At 45.4% G+C, this 23372-nt stretch overlaps 1 protein-coding gene across 2 annotated transcripts in view; it reads right to left on the minus strand.

Annotated features, from left to right (window-relative positions):
* Positions 1 to 23372, minus strand: part of Osbpl10 (oxysterol binding protein like 10) — a 266818-nt gene that overhangs the window by 13514 nt on the left and 229932 nt on the right. For both annotated transcript variants that reach the window (XM_027932423.3, XM_027932422.3), the window contains 2 exons: positions 21982 to 22131; positions 9462 to 9942 (listed from right to left, as the gene is read on the minus strand). In XM_027932423.3, coding sequence (XP_027788224.1) covers positions 9462 to 9942; positions 21982 to 22131 — 631 coding nt within the window. The remainder of the gene's footprint in view (positions 1 to 9461; positions 9943 to 21981; positions 22132 to 23372) is intronic.

Consider the following 23372-nt stretch of genomic DNA (forward strand, 5'->3'; position numbering starts at 1 on the left):
TTCTCTGCAACTTAGTTTCTTCATCTGACACAGGAATAATGGTGTGTATACTCTAAGGCTGAAGTGAAGACAGAGAAGGTGATTCTCAAACTCCACTAACTGCATCCTGAGGTTTAACATCCTCATTGCTCCTCCCTTCCCAATAACTCTCTATGGCAAGATTTTTTTTTTAATGGGTTTTTTTGTTGTTTATTTTTGTACCTGGCATTGAACCTAGGGGCATGTAACTACTGAGCCACATCCCCAACCCTTTTCAAAAATATTTTATTTAGAGACAGGGTCTTGCCGAGTTGCTTAGGGCTTCACTAAATTGCTGAGGCTGGCTTTGAACTTGAAATCATCCTGCCTCAGTCTGCCAAGGTGCTGGGATTATAGGCATGTGCAATAACGCCACGACATTGACACTTGGCAATCAAGTGGAAACTTTGAGTGTTGGTGGGTTATGTGAAGGGTGGTGGTGATTTTTTTTTTTAAACCAGAACATAAGCTTATTTCAGATGTAACAACAATGTTAAATATTGATGATAAATTAACCCCCCCCCCCTTTTCCCCCCGTTTGGTACCCAGGGGCATTTAACTACTGAGCCACATTCCCAGATCATTTTTTTAAAATTTTTGAAACAAAGTCTGAGTTGCTTAGGGCCTAAGTTGCTGAAGCTGGCTTTGAACTTGGGATCCTCCTGCCTCAGCCTCCAAAGTCACTGGGATTACTTGGCCCTCGGCTGACAAGTGTAACTCTTAATTTTAACACCATTTAACTATTTTTAAAGTTATTCCCTCAAAAAAACTGAGGAAGCTTTTCTTTTCCACCACCACAACACCAAGTTTCTCAATAGTTCTCTTTTTGGAGGACTTTCAACTGATGAAACTTCAAAGATACTTCAGAACTCCTTTCTTCAAATGAAAGCTAAGCTGGACAAATTATATACTGCATAGATTTCTCTGTAGTTTGTGTTTCTGGTTTTTTGTTTGTTCATTTTTGTTTCTGAGGGTTGAACCCAGGGGCACCTAACCACTGAGTCACATCCTCAGACTTTTTAAAAAAATTATATATTTTATTTAGAGACAGGGCCTCACTAAAAGTTGCTGAGGCTGGCTTTGAACTTGCAATCCTCCTGCCTCAGCCTACCAAGCCGCCAGGATCATAGATGTGTGCCACTGCCAGGACTGATTCTTTTCTTTAGAATCTAAATGCAAATTTCATACAGTATAATTTTAACCTATTTGTCCCAGGGTAAAAACTATCTATCCTGAAAAATGGATATATCCTGTGTTCTTCCAGTTGACAGAATTACTATTTTACCTTAAATTTTTTTAAGAAATCATTTGTCAAAATAACTCAACATGGGGTATTACTTTGGTCTTCACATGTGGACTAGTGCTCTGCAATGGAAAAGATGTTTTGAAATATGATGTTTACATAAGAGATAACATCACACAACCCCCAACAACTTCACTGGTCTACAGAAAAAATGTCTTCCAAACCACAGAGAAATTTCCCTCACATCCTCAGAAGTCAGTGAGCCCCAGAGCTAAACTGATATGAAGACATTGACAAAAATCACATTCCTTGGGCTCTTTTTTGAATATCCCCAAATGTATTTTCATTCATTAAATCACTTGTGATGATGCCAATGTAGTACTTACTGTGGGTTTTGTTTTTTTTGGTAGAGTTATTTAAAAAAAGAAATTCTGTCCTTAATATGAATAAACACAATATTAAAATTAGACTTACAAATGGGATTGCAAATGAAAGTTACTTCATTTGGCTCAGGAGCTGAGAGAAGTTGAAATATGCCAAATAATCAACGGTGCTGTGGTCTAGTCCTCGGGCTGGGAAATTTTCATTTGAAATTCTACAAACTGACTTACCAATAAACATAAGGCAAAGCATGAAATATTTTCAAGCTGATCCACTTAAAATAGTTCTATACCCAATCTCAAATCAAATATTCCAATAGGATATCTACCCTGGACACTACAGACAGTACTCTGGGAGTATCTGCAGACCCATGGCTGGGAGCTCCTCACTCCCCAGCCCACCCGACCTCCAGCAGCTCCAACTCCTTCCCAGACTCTGAAGAGCTTCAGAAAGTTTCTGGGTGTTGATCCTGGCATTTTAGGGGAGAACAGTTGGAAGAACAGTGGAGGGCAGCTCAGCTCCCTGCAGTGAGGCTTCAAAGGGTTAGCGAAGCTGTCCTTGCTAAGGACATATGCCCCCAATTCCCTGAACAGCATCTCAGCTCAAGTCAGCAGTGTGGGAGTGCTCTCTGAACTGCAACCTCAATGAGCCCATGGCACAGGGAAGCATTATAATAGTCTTATGAGCCACAGCCAATGTGAGAATTTGAGAGATAAGTCCACACACTTACCCTCAATATTTCAAGTTGGCCCCAACTAAGATATAATTTTTAAAGTGAGGGATTGGGAAGAATGTTATCTCAAACCCAATCAATAAATTCGTGGAATATGCAGGGAATTGGTGGAGAGATCCCCTGGGTGCAAGAACCAGAACCTTCTGCTTTGATATTTGAGGATTTTTTTTTTTTATTTTTGTACTTGGGATTGAACTCAGGCACTTGACCACTGACCACATCCTCATCCCTATTTGTATTTTACCTACAGACAGGGTATCACCAAGTTGCTTAGCAACTTACTGTTGCTAAGGCTGGCTTTGAACTCTCAATCCTCATACCTCAGCCTGGCAAGCCTCTGGGACTACAGGAATATACAGTGCTTGGGATTCTTTTTGTTGTTGTTGTTGGTGGTGGTGGTGGGGTTTTTTTGGTGTGTGTATGAAAAATAAGACCCTGTGTGACAAAGGGCACACCTGATAACAAGGAAGGAAAAAATGGGGTATGGCTACTGAAAGGACCAGGGGGAACTTTAGGTTTCACCCAAACGAATCAATGGTGTCCCTGTCCAGGTCCATCCACAGCAGGAATATAGGGAGAGGAGAGCCAGTGACCAGGGAGAGGCCTTCCAAAGTTTCTAGAATCTTCTTTTTGAACTCAGCACTCCACTGAGAAGTTCTGAGCAGAATTTTTGGAAGAAGAAAAAAAAAAAGGCAGGAGCAGCAGATTCAATTCTGTTTCAGCAATGGTGACACCTGAGGGCCCAAGGAGAGGGCATCAAACAGCTTATCACCCAGGACATTAGGTGTGTGCCAGGGCTGTGCAGGGAATTAAAGCCCTTGCGCGTGGCCTGCTGGGACCGGACAGTAGGGATCCTAAGACATCACAGGTCTCCTGTCGACTTCAGGAGACAGAGCAGAGCTGGAAGGACCTCATCACTCACGCAAGGACGGGTCCAGAGGCCGTGAAAGGAGACCATGTGTTCTGGGAGAAGACTTGGTATTAAGTGGAAGGGCTGGGGACAGAAGAGGAGTGGCAACCAACAACACACAGAGACAGGGGTGGGGGCAACTGTGACAGAAAGGAAGAACCAGTATTAAAACAGGCACACAGGGGAACCCACTGCACACCCGCCTCCCTGCCAGAGCCACAGCTGTGAGTGGAGGAGGCAGGCAGGGGCCATTATCAGAAAGGAAGCAAGCTCCTTGGACATCACGGAAAGGCTGGGTTTCTCTGGTGAATTTTTTGGTGCAAATCGTTACCTTTATACAAAATTTCCAGATATTTATCCAATTGCAAAAAAAAAGCCGTGCTTAGGGTCCCACAAACTGGGAGATATCTACCCTACACTCCAATCTGAGAATCTGGTTTTCTCACATCTTGATTAATAGCAACAAACATTTCTGCTGAGTACAGAGAAAACTCCAGAAAGGAAGGTGAATATTCTCTTACATACCAGGAAACCTATTTGGTTTTATCAAGAGATCATATTTGCCAAGCACATATTCTGACTAATCCCAGATATAAACTCTGCCCACACATGTGTGTAGGAAGGAGGAAAAATAAACAACTTCTCTCTCTGCTGTTACCTGTGCAATCCCCACTCCCACCTTCAGCACTTTAGCAGTCCCACTGATGCGACTAGAATCACGTCCGCCTTCCAGAGACTCCCATTCTCACTAAGAGCCAAAATCCTGTCATTCTCCCCTCCCCCTAGAAAAGACCTCAAGATCTACCTCCCTATCTCATCTCCTCTGCCCCTTTGCTACAGCCACAGTGGCCCCCCCAAGTCCTCAGAACCCCAACGACATGCTCCAGTCTCACAGCTATTGTCCTGTTTTTGTCTGAAGCATCCCTTAAGCCATCCAACTGATTCCCTCACCTGTTCAGGCCGACACTCAAATACTCTTGATCTTAAGGTCCACCCTACTGAAAACAGCCGCATCCTGCCCCCACCCACTCTTCACCGTCTGCCTCTGCTTTGTTAGCCAGAGGCATGCAGACTACATGCAGGCATCTTGTCTTCTGTCTGATCCCACTGGGGTGTGAGCTGAAGGTGGGGGATATCTGTGTGCTATGACTTCTGCTGGGACCCTTAGGTACAGTGCCAGTCATTTTGCAGATGAATGAATGGAAAAACCAAGACATTTATCTGAGCTGCCAGCACTGTAGATAAGGAGGCAGACTTACAACAGTGTATAAGTCAAGGAATCATCTGCACACATAAGACAATTATAACTGTAGGTATGAATGCCTTCTCTACCTTCTCTAGCAAACAAACATGTCAGCTTTAAAGAACTGATTATGTGGGAAATTTAAAGTATAAAATCAAACAGAACAAAAGTCATCCTGAATACTAATTTTTGTATTTAAATAATGGAAACAATTTTACCAGTATAATCCTCAGAGTATGAGGCAGACCCTGAGCGACCTATGAAGACAGAGCCCCAGATAAGTCAAAATCAAGATTAATGCTGGTCCCATTTCTCATTACAAACCCACAGATATGAATCAATGTGAGCATAAAGCTCCCACAGGGAGTTCTTAGCAATCTTCTCCCTGAGCTCTCGGCTCATGTCCACAGCCTGGGCTGAGGCACACCTGTAGGACCTGCTATGTGGCTTTAACCCAAACAGTGCTACACAGGGACAGCTCCCTCTCCCTTGTTCTGGGGAGAAGGCCGAGTTTAGGAGAATAAGCAGGCACTGGGTCAGAAGAGAGGCTCATGGGGACATGCCCAGTCCTCCAAGTCTACCCCACATAGCCCATTCAAGTTTGTTTTCACAGCTTCACGTGAACAGGCCTCAGCTGCCCTGTCTATGTTATCATAGGACCCCTAGAATTCACTGACCAGCCACCACCCTGCCTTTCCCTGCACCTGGTCACGCCTCCACACATTCCAGGGTTTGGGACCTCAGGTCTCTTCCTGAACTATAAGAAAGATTCTGATTTTTCATGCACAGATCAGAGAGGTATGAACTCGAAGACACCCCAGAGAGGAAGTTCAAAGTAAACCACCCTAAATATACTTCGTAAGCAGATTTTAAGTTGGCTATTCAGAACTGCAGACACAGAATGGCTCTGAAAGTAGTCCTTTTGTAAAAAGAAACTTACCTCTAGCTGTTCAATCGGATATACCCTATGGCTTAGGAAGGACCTCTTCATCAAGAAGACAAGATTGAGGTCTGACCGCTAGCCCAGACAGCAATGGCCACGGGTGGCTGTTACACAAGAGACTTCATCTCCAGAGACAACCAAGCTCCATCTTCCTAGCCCTCCCTTTGTGTCTTATTTCAAGTATGAGTCCTGAGCTTATGCATATTGATAAAATTTCTTTTTTTTCCCCAGTTAATCTGCCTATTGTCAGTTCATTTCATTATCAAACCTTCTGAGGGAAAGAGTAAGTTTAAAACTTCCCTAGAGCAGCACCTGCCCTGCATCTCTCTTCACTGCCTCATCATGGGGCAGAAGACAGGTTGTTGGGTGTTGTACCTATGACACCCACAATACAATACACCTGGGTGAGTTGCCTCCATCAAGTTCCTCATAGGTAAAAACAAGGTACAGCCGGCTTATCAGGGGTTTTCTATGCATCTTGAAGCAACTAAATCCTTTTGAATTGAACTCTTACAGAGAAACCCACCAGGTAATCAGGTAAGGTTGGATACAGATGATCAAGATGGGTGGGTGGGGGGTTGTTGGGAGAGAAGCCTTGCCCCCCACACCCTTTGCTCCTCATGGTCTGAGCCCCTCTAAGGAGATTCACCTTTTCTACAGCACAGCTGAAATCCCTGGGGCTTGAAACAAATTCTCTTTCAGCTACAAGGTTCCATCATCTTCGGTAAAAACAACTCCTTGAGGGGGGTGGAAAAAACAGTTCTGATGCCCCTGCCCCTTTCCACAGTAGGAAAACCTGACAGTCCAGTCATTGGAATTTTCCCATTGGAAAATGGTGAAGGCATAAAACTAGGTGGCCTGAGGTCATGCTGGTGACAGACGAGTCCCTGGCTCCTTCACAAATAGATGAGTCTTTCTTTGCGGAATTTCTTGATTCCAACTGATCCTTGAGAGGAAGGAACAATCAGTGCAGCACAAACTGACTGAATACTGGACTATGGGCAATGACAACCCAGGGTGCATGGAGCCCGGTGAAGGCCCAACCTGACACTGAGCACCTGTGGGTCTATGGGTATTCTGGGGGTTGCCATCTTATCTACAAATGAGAGCAGCATTCTATCTACATCTCAGTCATACACACACACACACACACACACGTGGAACCCAAGAATACATTTCTGGTTTTTTGTTTTTCCTAAGTAGTATAAAAACAATAAATAAGAGTCATCTGTATTTACTCACTGACCCAATCCCCTCCTCCCATTCTTTCTTGAATTTATTCCATTAGATTTTCACTAGGACTCCTCTACTGGCAACTGCCATCAAGCTTGCCAATGACCTCCACTGGTCTATTCTCCAACATCTCAGTCCAAATGCTTCCATCTTGTTGGCTGGTTGTTCCCGTCTTTTGAACCTCTTCACATACAGACACATAACAACCTCATTAGTCTCAAGGCCTTAAATGACAAGATTTTTACCTCAGCCAGGATATCCCCGGAACTGCTGCCTGAATGCACAATTGCTCACTCATCCCACCTGAACTTCTACCGTAATACAACCAGACTGAGGTCCTACACTCCACCTCCACACTCACTTCCCCTGCCCCAGCCCTCAATCAATAGCTATTCCATCCTTCATAGCTGTTTGGGTCAAACATCTGAGCAAGGTGGGCATGGCGATGCACACCCATAATCCCAGCTGCTCAGGAGATCCAAGAACCAGCCTTGGCAACTTAGTAAAACCCCCATCTCAAAAAAATAAATAAAGCTGGGGGTGCTCAGTAGGGGTACCCCTAGGTTCAATCCATAGTATCAAAACTAAAACCTTAGCAATCCCTGCTCTCATAGCCCATGTGTGACCCAGAGGCAAAGCCTCTTGGCTCCACTTACACATCCAGGTCTTAAACAGTTTCAAAGACTCATATGCTCAAGACTAGGTCAACAGCCTGTGGTACAGCTAAGAGACGGTGGAACCCTTGGAGGTGGGACCTAGTGGAAGGAAGTGAGGTCATTGGGGGCGTAACTGAGGGGATACTGGAATCCCGGCCCCTTCCTGTTTCCTGGCCACCATGAGGTGAGCTTTGTTCCACCACAAGCTCTTTGCCACAATGGTCTGCCTCATCACAGGCTCAAAAGCCATGGAGCCAACTGTCCATGGACTGAAACTCCTCAAACCATGAGCCAAAATCCTCCTTTGATTTTTTTTTTCAGTTATCTTATCACAGTTATGGAAAACTGACCAACACAGGGACCCTTCCACATGTTACTTACTCCACCTGGTCCAAGCACCATCATCTCTTGCCTAGTCTCAAAACCTGTTAACTGGCTTCCTGGCTCCCACCTTTGGCCCCCATGATTTACTGTCAGAAAGCAAAAGAGATTTTGCTGAACCACAAGTCAGATCACACAGCACATTGCACTAGCTTTGCAGCTCACCCAGTGTAGGAGTCAACAGAGCACTCCACAATCCAGCCATAGTCATGGCTCTGACCTTGCCTCTGCATTCCTGGACACCCTGCTCCAAGCCTCATAGGCTTCCTGTCTTCTACCAGCCATGCAAGGACCATCCTGCCTCTGGGCCCTTGCTTTGCTCTTTCTTGCCTACACACTCCTCCCATGACAGTCCAAGAGGCCCTTCTTTCCCCCCTTGGGGTCTTTGATCAAATGTCACCTTCTCAGTGAAAACTTCCAGGCCAACCACTCCACCTAAAAGCTCCCTTAGTCCCTGCCCCTGCTTTATTTTTCTCTGTATCACTTACCATCTTTCAACATAGCACATAACTGATGCATGTATTTATTTCCCCAAAAGATAGAACAGAAGCAGGGCTGGGGTTGTGGCTCAGTGGTAGAGTGCTCACCTAGCATGACTGGGACACTGGGTTCGATCCTCAGCATCACACAAAAATAAAGATATTTTGTCCACCTAAAACTAAAAAATAAAAACTGGAACAGAAGCTTCACAAGGATATAGGTGGGTTGGATGGGGATGTAGCTCAGTGATAGAGTGCTTGCCTAGCATGTGCAGGCCCAGGTGGGCAGTTGGTGGGGCGAACAGCTGCCTCCCACCTTGTCCATCACCTTGGCCCCACTGGGAAACTAATAGACCTGTTAAATCTCCAGTATTATAAAAAACAAACAAACAAATAAAACCCAAAAATTCACCACATCATTTGACTTTTGTTTACTCAAGTCTCCACCACAGCTCCTAAGACAATGGCTAGCATCGAGTAGGTGCTCAGTAAAAATGTGCTCAATAAATGAAAGGTGTTCCTATACCATGGGATTTGGGGAGACTTCCAAAGAGCCATATATTCCCTAAAATTAAAAGCCAAATTCTGTGTTAATTTTTCTTCTGGGAAGAGAGTTATAGTCTTAGAGTCTCAAAGGGATATGCAACTCCAAAAAGTTCAAGAGCCTCACTAACACAGACACTTCAATTTAACAAGGATTATTATAGGTTTCTTCAAACAATGAATAAACTTCATTCACAGCTATTTGCTAAAATAGGGACTTGCAATCCACCAGTGGTGTGATTATACCGTGTTCTCGCTTCAGAATTTCTAGCACAGAGTCAAAAGATTTGCCTTGGGAATTTTTATGAGCAGCTTCTGAATAGGCAGCCCTATTATCCTCATTGTCTATGAGCCAGCACACCAGTAAGAATGAATAAAAATGTGTTTTCCCAGATTTGGAGCTAGCTCTAATATTCACGCAAAGCCGAAAGAAAAAAGTACACATCGAGTGGTCCGTAGGCATGCACAATGTGTGCAGACCCAGGTGGGCAGCTGGTGGGGTGAACAGCTGCCTCCCACCTTGTCCACCACCTTGGCCCCACTGGGGAACTAATAGACCTGTTCAAAATCCAGCCGCCTTTCCCACTCACTCACTCAATTCCAAAAGATGAGCACAAACCCCCACAAATCATCAATCATCTCTCAGTACACAAATATCACTGGGTAAGAACCGAATTCCAACACACGACATAGCTTACCTTCCCCTATCATAGAGACCCCCACGGACATGCCCATGAACTTGCTTTTGGTCCATACGTGAGTGTTGACGCACAGTCTCTTCTCCTTGCACTCACAGTAGAAGCAGGAGATGGGTGGGTGATGGGATACTTGCTCAGCCACAAACCTTAATTTGTAGCTTTTGGAAGGGTCATCAGCCACTAGTTGTTCGTGATCACTGGGAGGAGACGGGGGAGCAGTCCTTTTGGTCTTGACCTTGTCCTTGGGGACTTCCCAGGAGCAGTGAAACGTCTCCCCGATGATGGGGTTGTAGGGCTTCTTGGCCAAGGCCCCCTTGCGGCCCTCGTGGAAGGCTGTGAGATAATACTCCACGAAACAAATAACTCTCTCCTCTGGCGTGGCCCCGGCAGTGATGGCCAGCAGGAGGTCAGGGTGCGCCATAAAGTCTGCATACATCTCCAGCAAGGATCTCTTCTCCAGAATGAATGTGGGAAGCACCACCTGAAGGACAGAGGGGCAGACAAGAGTCCCTGTGATTTCACTGAAAAAGGGGCTGCAGCCACCGCCACACAAATTCAAAATGGCCCAAACTGGGGAAAAGTTCCTTTTGATTGGCACACCCGTGACAAACCAAAGGAAATGACACCGAAGAAATTAGAAATGGCAGCAGCAGCATCCACATGAACCCAGCTTCGTGGACCAGACTGTTCTGAGTGATTTTCCTCTTTGGGCCAAGACAACAGCCTGTGTCTGTCTCTCCGCTGCCGCGGCTCTCCTCACACACGCCTCTTCTCACTCCATTATTGGAAGACATGAAGAAACCACCCAGAAGGGCTTTTCCATATTCCTCCCGCCATCAGGCACAATCCTGGGGGTATCTGAATACGAATGACGTGGCTTGTTGCTGCTGCACCAAAGGGGGTCGGGCAGACCAGGACCCACCACCACCAAAAGTGTCTATTTGAGGATCCATCAAAAGATTGGCATATATAACCCAACGTGATGGAAGCAGGGATCTGGGAGGTGAGCCAATCAGCAGACAAATGCTATAGAGCTCCACAACCCCAAAAGCCTAAAATCCATTTAAAACAAATGAAGGAGTTGGGTGCAGTGGTGCACGCCTATAATCCCAGCTGCTTGGGGGCCAGAGGTAGGAGGATCCCAAGTTCGAGGCCAGCCTGGGCAATTTAGTGAGATCCTATCTCAAAATAAAATAGGGTTGGGGGTGCAGCACCCCTAGGTTCAAAACCCAGTACACTACAATAAATATATACATCCATAAAATAAACAAAAGGCATTCTGAACCTGGGAAACTGGTAACTCATTACTATCAGGGAAAGGAAACAGTCTATTTCTCGTGCTCCAGAGTTGTAATGTAACCTGGTTGTTGGGTGTTAGTATTCCACCCACTTAACTGTAAAACACATCTAACTTGGGCTGGGGATGCAGCTCAGTGATAGAGTGCTTGCCTAGCATGTGCAAGCCCTGGGTTACATCTCCAATACTAAAAAAAAGAAAAATAAAAAGAAAAAAGAAACTCACACATCTAACTTCTTTAACCTGAACCATCTCATCTTGCTCTTCTAACAAGAACGCACAGGATAGTGAAGCTGGCACCAGCTCAGACCAGCTGGCTCTCCCCTGCACATTTCCCCTCTCCATGTTAAAGGCAGAGGGGCCCCACCAGGTTCAAGAGAGTTGACCAATGTCACACAGCCAGTTCACACTCCTTCCTAACCTGATCAACTGTGTCCTTCCTTTACGTAGTCCTTACGCCCCATGAACACTTGGATGTACAACAACTGATTGTAAATAGCACACAGGCTTACAGATCTGTAACCCTGACTCCTGTCAGCTTTCTGAAGACCTTCCTTACAAATGATGTGGAAACAAGGGAAGGAAGAAATGTCTAGAGAGAAACTGTTCAGAGACACAGACAGGTAGACATGAGACCTGCAAAGCACAGCGATTTCATAGGGACTAGCAAAAGCTCAGCCCACGAGAGAAGCAAGGCTTGGTAGACACCCTAAAATGCTATTTATCGTTCATTTAAAGACTCTGTCTTTGCGCATGTGCCAAGTGAAAGGCAGCAAGATATAAAATTGAACATGTAACACAATCCATGTAAATCCATAAAGATTCCAAATGTTAACGTGTCTCTAGATGATTAAGTGCTTTAAATATCTCTTTAGTGTCTTTCTGCTTTGCTTTAATATACAGGAAGAAGAAACGTTAATTAAAATGTAACTGTGCAAATCAATGGAGATTTTCTAATTTTCTTTTAGCCACAACTTGACAATAATCAAAACTCCAGCTGCCTGAGGATTTCAGTGGGCCACGAAAAGTGTGGAGCAGATGCCACCTCTGCTACTGGCTATTGTTTTTGTGGGGACAAGTCATCATTCAGGGCCGTCACTGTGCACTGAGGGGCTGCACTTCCAAAGAGGTTTCCCTGGGTCCATCTGTGGTGCTCTCCCCCCCCTCACAGGTGTCCAGTGGCAGACTTAACAGGCGGCAAAACAGCCCCCAACCTCACCACCCTTCCCTCTCCCTCCCCCACCTCACTCTCAAGGACTCCCCTCTAACTCCACCTGGATGTAGCACAGATTGTGGATTTAAGTAACTGGAAAGCCCCAGTGAGGGCAAATTGATCATAAAGAAAAAGGGAAACCACTGTCCTGCCTACCATCCCCAGCTGGCCCTATTCCCTTCTTTCTCACTTGCAAGGCCCTCGAGACAGCTGGGGAGGGACAGGCAGAACCACACAGGCACCAACCAGCTCTGGGATCTCACATCGGAAAAGCAGCTCTGGGGACCTGGCTGACATTGCCCACCCTGCCCCCCTAAGGCAGGAAACCAGTCTTCTCCAGCAACATTCCATCTCCGGGGCAAGTATTCTCATGTTAGCATCCAAGATTGAAACGATAATAAAAGAACCAGGCCTGCTACAATATTTACTCTCTAATTATGTGCTTTCTGAAAAGGGCATGACTTAAGGCATTTCTCTTAATTTAGGCAGTGCATCTGAACTCGGAAGCTTAAGAATTAAAAACACGAAAGAATTCCACTAAAAATCACAAATTATTGAACGTCACAATCAAAAGGGACCTTGGAGCTTATGTAGTTCCATGCCCTGGTGTCACAGATGAGGGACAGAGGCTGGGAAGAAGGGGCAGAAGACACTGGGCCTAGGCCACAGGCCACCCATGGACACACCATGACTGTGCTTCTGCCTCGTGTCCACGTGCTCTTTCCTTCAAAGGAGATGGAGTTTCACTGGACTTAAAAGCCTGGCCACGCATCCGCTGTCACTGATTATAAAGCAGGGGAAGGAGGTAGCACAGAGACAGAGGGACAAAAGCCCCCATTTCTAGAACATTCTACCCTCCCCAGCACAGCAAGAAACCCACCATCCTGAATCCTATCAAACATTACAGATGACGGGGAGACCACTGGTGGTGAAGAAAGGACACAACAGTGCACCTCCTCCCTGTTGCTACCCAACTGGCCCTCCAGCCTCCTATCAGCCCCCCCACCCCCGCACCACCCCGTTAGCTCTTCTCCACACCCTCAACAGAATCATCTTTCCAAAATCTAAGATATGAAGTTCAATCTGGCTCCACCTCCCCAAAGTCTCATGCTATGTCCTTGATTTTTGCCCTCAATCTGCCCTTCATAGCCTCCTCTCCCCAACACTCGCTGCATTTCCTCTTATGACATCTCTGCAGCCTTGTCTAGATAAATAGCTGTTCTACTTCAGGGCTGCTTCCTCTATGAGGCTTTTCCTGACAATCCTTGCTCCCAAGGCCAAATTATCCCTCTTTATACCCCTCAGTGCATCCCACGCTTATTTCTGATGATACTCTTTGCTTTTACTAAAATGTACATGTTTCCAGGCTGCAAGCTCCTGGAGGCAGACACCGGAGTCCCTAGTACCTAGCATAAAACAAGACAAACCTGTAAGTCACCTTAAGATACTTTTACTTCCTTTGATACATAACGTCATTCCCTCCTACTTCCAAACGCAGGTGCTTTTGCATAGTGAGTTTAATACTTTACACTATGCCAGGCTGTTTCTAGTTGCTGCTTCTCTCAAGGAACATCAGAATAATCCCACTCCTCCTTGGGAATTCTGGACGGGGAGCATGCTGAAGGCAGCTAAGACAGTGTAGTTCAGGAAGATGTTTTCTGGGGCAATGAACTACAGAACTAAGGCATTACAAATGTTTGCTCAGGGTTGGGGGTGTAGCTCAGTGGTAAAGCACTTACCTATTATAATGCCTAGCATGCAAAAAGCCCCAAGTTCAGTCCCTAGCACCACTCACACACCAAAAAAATAAATAAAATGTGCTGAGTGACTTGTGAATTGAGTGGGCTCAAACCTGGTTTGCCCCACACCAAATCAGATCCTGTGAGACAACTTGGAGACCAAAGAAGTGACAGCTTCAGGTAATGACCTTCAAAAGTTTCCAGAAGGAATCCTGTAGCCTAGTCTACAACACCCTGTCATATCTTCATGAGACAGTCAAAAAAGTCCTTGCTACACAGCATCTGCATAGCATAGACTGCCCAACTGTGTGACTATGCAAATCCACAGTGAGAAACATTCTGCAAAACAGTGAGCTGGACTCATCAGAAATGTCCCTGCTATGAAAGAAGAAAAAAGGCGGAGCAGTTTTCTAGATTAAAGAAAACCAAAGAGACATGATACCCAACTGTCATAATTTGGATTGGATCCTGGATTTTTAAAAACATAGCTCCAAAGAGGCAATTACTGGGGCAGTTCAGGAGAATTTTTACCACAGGCTGTATGTGCAATAGTACTGTGTCAAGGCTGAGCATCCCACACATGATGAATGGATATATTTCATATGAGTAATGTCTTTGCTCTCAGCAGACACTCACTTGAAAGGTTAGGGAGGAACCATCACAATATCTGCAGCGTCCTCTAAAAGGGTTCACTACAGAATAAGCATACACCTACACGCATGGCATGTGAGGGATAGGGAGGGGGAGAGAGATGGAACACTAGAGAGAAATGGAAAGAGGTGGGGGAGGGGAGGTTGGAGGAGCAGAAGGCAGAAGACGCACAGAGTGCAAAATGATGAATGTGTAGACTTAGACTAAGCAGGAATCCACTGTTCGATTCTTACACCTTTACTGTAGATCAGAAAATGAAACAACCCTCCCGGGACTGCAGGTTTCAGAGTGGGCTCAATGGAGCAGACCCAGTAGGTCTGGCTTTGCCAGAGCTGAAGAAAGAGCAGCCTACCTGGAGAGCTGTGGCAGAATGGGGTCGGGGTGGGATGACTACCCTTTCTCTTCTCTTGGCGGCATGTGTCACTAGTGTTTGGGCAGGAATACCAGATTGACTTCAAGAAGCGGCACACAAACACTTAGGACAAGATGTCATCCTTCTCATTAAAATGAGTTTCCCAGTCTGGCCTGATTTCTTTCCCTCATAAAATCTCTTGGGACCCCACCCCTCATCTTTTTCTTGGATGCAACTGCAAACAAGTCATTTAATCATCTGGTTGTTTCTTTCCCTCATCTTTTTGGGTGGTGGACACTGGGGATACAGAGCAGAGCAGCGCCGAGTACTAATTGGGCTGTCTGCCTCCGACAGAGGGTGAGTGATGGCCCAGCTGTTCAGACTCATGGCATCCAAATGGCCTAAATCGCTGCTGCAGATTTATCGAGCCATCAATAAGGACTGCCTTCTCTCCCATTAACATAATGAAGACAATGAACTACTTTGGAGAGGGGGGGAGAGAAGGCAACCTGCACTAGGGAATCCAGCAATAATTACATTTAAAGTTGCATCAATCTAGAAGTAACTACTACACTTCAGTCTGGGCTCTCAGACTCTTAGCAATCTGAAATAAATGCTTACTCACCCACCCCACCCAACCTGCCGCTGGGAAGGCAAAAGAGTACAAGTTCCCTCCCTTCAAGAAAGAGCATATCAGGCCCCTGAGAAGGACCACAGAGAGCAGGTGTAATTTTCTTCAAAGAACCATCACTTAACCACCTTGGGAGTCTTCTACAGGCTGGCAAACACCCAGTGCAAACTAGCAAGCAAAGAGACCAAGACCACCCACTGAGGTTCATTTAGGTAACACTTTCAGAAAACCAGGAAAGTGCACAAAAATCCAACCTTACAAAATAGAAGGTAGATAATTCAGCCTGCCAGAAGTTGTGGTTTGGGTTTGTTGCTTTTTTATTTAGCCAACCTGTCCCCAGGGTTTCCTTAATGTGCCCTTTACACCCATCTGGAATATCATAAAAGGCATTTGTTAAATTTTTTGAATGTGAAGGGTTTGAAATAAAATTTTACTTCCCCAAGAAGATATCTGCCATAGAGAGAGAGCTCTGTTAAAAATTATCCATTTATTTCTTCCGAATCTTGCTCTCCAGCCCACAAGAGGAAAAGCTTCATTCCTTGGCAGCTATCAGTGGGTGTCCTTGGCAAGTTCGTCTCTCCAAGATGCAATCCCAGCTAAGGAACAGGAGAGATCGGGATACCATCCTCCGAGATTTTTCCTGAGTATCCAGCACCTTCCTAGCACATAGGAAATTCTCACTCTGTGCTGTTATTATAATCATGGATCAGAAACATCATTAGGAAACCAGGGAGATAAAGTGAACCGAGATTAGACACAAACTTGTCACATAATATCTCAGTGACAACGTTGAAAACATGGCCACCCAGTGACCAGAACCAGTCCAGGCCTAGTTCTGATGCTTCCATAGATAATCAATTAAGGTAACTGCTCAGAGGAGAAGAAATCATTGTATACAACAAATTTTAAAAACTGTGAAATGTTTTAGACTGAAACAGATTTCACACCACGGCACAGTACTCACATTGTACATTATCTTGTATAAGCTTCCCAGAAACCTATGTAGGTACAACTAGGCCATTTTACAGATGAGGAAACTGAGGGTTTTATAACTTACAATAGCTGAATAGGAAGCTGGAATGTAAACTGCCTCTGCTTGGTCCCTGTATTCCTTTTCCCCCATTCTCCCTCAAGCCCACTCTAGTCAAAACTAAGTACAAGGGTCATTCACAGGTCCCATTCTTTAAAACTCACAAGCAGCAATTCGCCACAGTTAATCACTCTTATGCCCAAGAAACATGTCATGCAGCTTCCAGGACATCATGCTCCTGTGGTTCATGCCCTACTTCACCAACTGAACCCTCTTAATAGCCTTTGCTGCTGCCTCCTCCTCCTTCCCCCCCCCACCCCCCATACATGTTGAAGGATCCCAGGGCTCTGGACTGGAACTTCCCTCTAGGTCTCCCTCCTCTAAAAGAATTCACCAGACACAGGGATTTGAACGCCATCCTATACAGGCACTTTGTCATGAACTGTGACTTGTATACCCAGCTGTTCACATATCCTCTTGACTTGAATTTCCAGTGAATGGGTATGTCAAAGCTAATGGATCCAAGATCGCATGTGTGATAGCCCCCAACAACCCCAACCTGCTCTTCCCATAGTCTTCTGCTCGGTAACATGGAGAGGCAACTTGTTACACTGATGGCCTTCCATGAACCCCACCTCCTGGAATCCAAACTCCTACACAGTAATCTTCAATCAGAATACGTGACTTACTTTACTCGACAGAGCAGAAGTGATCTTATGCCAATTTGTGGCCTATGTCTTAAGAAGGCTCATCAGTGTCCACTTTTACTCTCTTGCGAGCCTGGATCCACCATGCAAGACGTCTGGCTACCAACTGGAGAAACTGTGTGTAAAGAATCCAGGGAGAAAGAGAGGTCTCAAGACTTCATGGTAGGGGCTAGGGATGTGGCTAAGTGGTGGGGCACATATTCAGCATGGTGGGGCTCTAGGTTCAATTCCCAGCACCACCAAAAAAGAAAGAAAGAAGACTTCATGGAGAGAGGAGCCAGGCTCTGCCAGCTAAGTCCAGCTCACAATCAACCCACCAACTGATGACAGGCACATGAGTAACCAACAGCAAATCCACCAGAAGAACCACCTTGCTGAGCTCTTCCTAGGTTGCACAACCATGAACCAATAAAATGGTTATTGTTTTAGGCCTCTAAGTCTTGGGGTGGTTAGTTACTAGTGATAGAAAATTGAAACAAACAGTAACTATTATTTTCTTACTTGCTCAGGCTAAAACCTTAGAGTCACCTTTTGGTCCTCTTTCTCTTGTGCTGCTCCTCAGGCTCATATGCAAATCCAGCTGGCACTATCTTCCAAGACTATCCAGGATCTGCTTCTGCCACCATCTCCCTTGCTCCTGCTGGACCCACCCAAGTCCCCGATCTCAGTCCAATTTCCACATCAGAATCTAAAGGATCCTTTAAAAATACAAAGAAGGCCACATATTCCTTTGCTCAAAACCCTCCAGTGGCCAACCGCATCACTCAGAACACCACCGATTCTTAAAATATCCCCAAGTCCCTATGATCCAAGCAGTCCCCCTTGTCTCATCAACCAGGCCTCCAGACCACCCTACCCAGTTCTCTCTGACTCTGGCCTCCCTGCTCATCCTCAAATGCAGGGAGGACTATCTTGGGTCTCTTTTGCCCACCGTTCCCTCCACTCATATGGTTGACTCCCTCATTTTAGTCTGGTCTGAACTCAACGTTTCGTGAGAGAATCCTGCTCTGACCAGTGTATCTGAGAGCGCATGCCCCATCCCAGTCTCCTCACCTGTCACTGGTCTGTCTACCCACTTCCTATCTCCCTTTGCTTGCCCTTCACTCTCCCTCTTGTTTCTTGTCCATCTCCCTCCATCACTGCACAAGCTCCATCAAGGCAGGAGTTCTGAGTGCTTTGTAGCACATCCAGTATCCAGAACATACCTAGCATTGACAGTGCTCAATAAACACATGTCAGATGAGTAGATATTCTTATTGTTAAGTGCTGCTTTTCGTATCTCTTCCTGAAAATGAAAACAATCCCATGCCCCAAGCTCAACACTGTTACCCGAGAGTGAACATGTTTCTCACCTGCTCAAACCCTCTCACGGCTTCCCATTGCCTTAGGATCACATGCGCTTCCTTTCCACATGGCTCGGCAGGCTCCGAACCTGCTCATCACTCCACATCAACCATACCACTCAGCAGCAGAGCCTGGCTTTGCCTTTCCCATGTGGTTCCCTCCTCCGGGAACACCCTTCCTCCTGTTCATATGGGTCATCCCTCAGACGCAACCTAAATGCACACCTAAATGAACACCTTTCCTCCCACATCCACCTGCTTAGGACCCACTCAGAACTTTGTGGGGCCCAGTGAAAACTTAACATGGGAGCCCCCTTATGCAAAAATCAAAGAATTTCAAGGAGTGACAGCAGAGCTTAAATCAAGCATGGTGCTCTTCTGAGCATGGGGTTCTGTGAGTCACCCACAGGTCACTTGCCCATAAAACTGTTCTGTTCAGTGACCGTGGTTAACTAAGGCAGATGCAGCCATGTGTGCCCAGGCTGATTTTGATTTTGTTAATGTGTCAACAAGTATTCTTGCTTTATGGAGAGAGACTAGAGCTTTGTCTGGAACCAAAGACTGTTCCATCTCCAGGGTGGGTGCCCATCATGAGGCACTCCATTCCGGCTAAGTCCTTCCATTGCTAATTTAGCACAAGCTTAGCTTAATGACATGGTAAGAGCCAAGAAAAGAGATGGTGGGGATAATGTTCTCAACCTCTTTATGATGCAAAGCAACACAAGCAAGAAATCCCATGGGACCACAGCAAGGCCGCCTCTTGCTCTCCTAGGTATTTCAGCTTGTCACATTTCCCCCTGGTTTTTGGAGAACAGCTTCTTCCCAGCAAAGCCAGCTAGGCTAAAAAAACCCACAGACTGGCAAGTTTTTCTTTCAGGCACTCAACCAAGTTTTGAAGAAATGCAACGCTTGCTCTTTTAGGAGTAGGGCCACTGCTCCACAAACGCAAAGCAATCATAGCCTAATGAAATAAATATAAAATGCACAGTTTGAATCATTTCTTCATTTTAAAACAGGAGACCCATAATGTAAAGCTGCTCAGCCCGCCATTACAGTCCCCTTAGCATTTTATCATCCATCCATATCTGACCTAAATTATTTTGCTCTTAGCCCCTCTCCTCTGTCCTCCAAGATTCTGGCCAAGTTTTGCAAAGTTTTAATACTATCCACAATGAGACCATGTTTTTCGTTGTGACCCAGCACATGTGTATCAGTAGAACTAAAAGTCTCAGGAGCAGTGCACTCATTTTCTAATGCATGTCATGTTTTAGAAAAATCATCATCTGCCCCACTCAATTGGTTTTTACAAGCAACTAATGGTCATGACCCATGGTGTGGACACACCGATTTTAGCTTTTAGCTTGCATTTTGTGTCTGTTATTGCTGCCATCAGACCTTAACTCAAGTTCCATCTGTCTACACCATCCACAATAAAAACTAAAAACCAGGCAGCTTTTTTTTTTTTAAAAAAGACAGCCAAGAATTTTCTAGTAGGAAAGTGGTGACCATTGTACAGCTGGAAGACTGAAATTACAGGAGGCAGGACAGAAAGTAGGTCTTCCTGGCTTGGTACAAAGACGGGGAACAGCCACGCAGAGGGAGGAGAAGGGCAAAGAGGGAACTTCCTGTCTGGCATCCTCAGCGTGGGCCCACTGTTTTATTTAAAGTGGCGCAGTCTCCCAGGATGTCAGGCACACTCACATCTACACCTACAAAAACATTTCAAAGAAAGGTTTCTCTGTCATCTTTGAGGCTCCTGTCTCCTCTGCCTCTCTCCTATTTTTAAGTGGTCAGTCACCATGTTCTGTCATCTTCCTCTTCAAAGAATTATACCCCTGGGGCTTCCCCCTCTAATCTCTGGCTTCCAGCCCATTCTGAAGTGAACTTGTGAAATTCAGGCCCTTCACCACAGCCAGACAAGCCAAGGCCCTTCAGTGGCGCTGACCACATCGGGTACACCTTCATTTTTCTGGCTGGCCTTCAGAACCCAGAGCTTCCATCCCCAGCCTACCCTCCTCAGCAGGTCACGTCTGCCTGTTTCCTGGGTGCTGCTCTCTACACCACATGTGGCCTTGCTGTAATGTTTTGTAATGATAAGAATGAGGACACGCTCTCCAGGAGACCAGCTCCATGCCGGGTCCCCTGCATACCACCTCCAGTTCTCACACCTCTCTTGTAGGCAGTCATCATGACAGGCCAAACTGCAAGACCCAGGCTCTCCCCACCACCTCTCAGTACCCCAGATGACACAGGACCAGCCAGCCACGTGCAAGGTTGCCTTTCCTGCTTGCTACCTGTGTTAGCTTTTTGCCATCATGATCAATACCTGACGAGAACAACTTAGAGGAGGAAAACTTTATTTAGGGCTCACAGTTTCATCCCACGATGGGGGGACTCCATTGCTCTGGGCCTGATGTGAATCAGAATATCATGGCAGAAGGATGTGGCAGAGAAAAGTGTTTCAGCTTATGGCAGCCACCATAAAGCAGAGACAGAAAAGCCAGGGACGAAATATAATCCCCAAGGGCACAATCCCAATGACCTTCCCCAGTGCCTTACCTGCCTACAGTTACCACCTAGTTATCCCTTCAAATTGCTAATCCATCAAATGGATTAATCCACTGAGGAGGTTACAGTTCTCATAATCTAATCATCTCACCTCTGAACCTTCCTTCATTATCTAACATGAGCTTTCTGGGGGGACACCTCATATTCAAACCATAATACCTTCAGAATGGCTATGGCCCCGAGGTGAAGGAGGAAGCTTATGGGACCCTCAACCTGTCACCAACATTTAGGATGCTAGGTTCTCCAGATGAAGAAGAATCCTGCATGCACTCGGCACCAGGAACCTACTCACTGGCAGGCTCATTTCTTCATGTGTGGACAATGAGATCTGGGTCACCCAAAAGGCTGTCCTTGGGGACTACGATGGCTAATGACAGCAGCAGGCCGTGAGGTGGGGGCGTGCATAGAGGCCTTGATTTCCATGTCCCTGGCCATAGCCAGCTCTTCAGGTCACTTAATCTCTAGAATACAGTGGGGAAACGTCACCTTGGTGTTCCTTATCCTCTCATATGCTTTTTCTAATACTCCCTGCCTTGTGCAAGCAGCAGATCCTCCAGGAAGCCAAATGCAATGCTCTCCACTCTAAAGATGGATGTTCATGCAAGAACAACCTTTCTGGCCAGGTACAGTGGCACACACCTATAGCCCCAGGACTCTAGAGGCTGAAGCAGGAGGAACGCCTGAGCCCAGGGCTTTGAGCCCAGCCTCAGCAGCACAGTGAGACCCCATGTGTTATGTGTTATATAATACTTGTGTTATGTAATATATTCAATACAGGTAATATATATAGTACACGTATATAACACATGATATGTAATATTATATACATACATATATATTTTCCAATTAATTTGAATCATTTATCACTTGGAAATCAGTGCTGGTCTTTTCCCCAACTCACCACAGTGAAAAGAATGGGTAAATGACCAGAAGGACCAGGGCAGAACCCAGACAATGGTTTCCAAATCCAGCGTGGTCAGCCAACCTACCTTGGTCAAATCCATTCCAAGTTTAAGCTGTGAAATGAGGTGAAGAATTATACTGCGATGATCCTCCATGACGCCCAACTCTGTCTCTTCCTTATCTTCATTGTCAGTTTTTTCATCTTCGGACAAAACCAATTCAGGGCCTGAGTTTGGCTAAAATGAAAGCATCATTAAAAATCACCAGCTGGTCTGTTAGAAGTTAGAAATACAGCATATGAACTCATGCTTAATCACAAAATGAGCCCAGGCTCAGGAAGAAGTTCTCTATACACCAGGCCCACTGGCCATGGGCATAAAAAGAGACCTTCACTTCAGGCCCCATGCCTTGGCCATCGCACATTGCCTCTCATCTCCCCTTTGTCATCCCTGTGAATGACCCTCATGAACTAACGATGGTTCCCAATTAAAAAAAAAAAAGCCCCCTGCTTCCTGCTCTTCAAGAAACTAACCATAGAATATGGGCATGAGCCCCCTAATCTTGCCTAGTACCAAAAACTATTAACTTGTATGACCCATGACACTTTATATAAGAGGCAAATTTTTCTGTTTACAAATAAGTACTGGATTCTCCTGGGACTAAAATTACCATATCTATGGAAAAATTTGCTCAGGTTATTTTGACTCAAATCAGGATAACTAGGGCAAATGCAAATCTCAGAATTGGCATTAATTTGAGAAGAGAAAGAAAATTTCAGAAAAAAACCTTGAAACTATGGGGATTCATATTGGATGTATATTCCATTTTCCTCAATGCAAATTTATGCATCCAATTGCTGGACTCAAATTCCAAGTGACATAGAAAATTGGCAAGTTAATCAACAAAATGTGCAAGAGGGATTTACTGAATATAAAAATCATCCAATACCCAAGTATCAAGAACTCTGGCCATGAGGGTAAAGCTGTCCTGGAACTCTGCTAGAAGTGACCCCATTCCACTGCTCCATATTTTCCTATGTTATGGTACTTGCTTATCTGTAAGCAAAAGTACTCCACAGAACATTATAGATTTGTTTCCAGTTATGAATGATAGGTCAAACATAAATGCAGGAGGTCAAAGGTATTAAATATAAAATGTTACAGACTTGTCTAAAGTTCATGCAAAAACCAATGACTTATTAACCTCCTTAGAACATCCCATATCTAAAGAGATGTCTAATAGACACAGACTACCTTGATGATCAAGGAGCTTGAAACTGCCCAGCCTAACACACACATGCTGGCTGTCCCTGACCAACACTCCAAAAGGAGGGAATCATGGTGCTCCTTCCAGCCTGGGGTAGGCATTTTTAAAATTTCAATGTAACAGACAAACTTCAAATTATCCTTAATCACCTCGAAAATAACCTCAGTTCTGGGAAGATGGTTGGGAAGGCCTCAATGAAACCCGCAGGGTT

The sequence above is a fragment of the Marmota flaviventris genome, chromosome 1, assembly GCF_047511675.1.
Source record: "Marmota flaviventris isolate mMarFla1 chromosome 1, mMarFla1.hap1, whole genome shotgun sequence".
Classification (NCBI taxonomy): domain Eukaryota; kingdom Metazoa; phylum Chordata; class Mammalia; order Rodentia; family Sciuridae; genus Marmota; species Marmota flaviventris.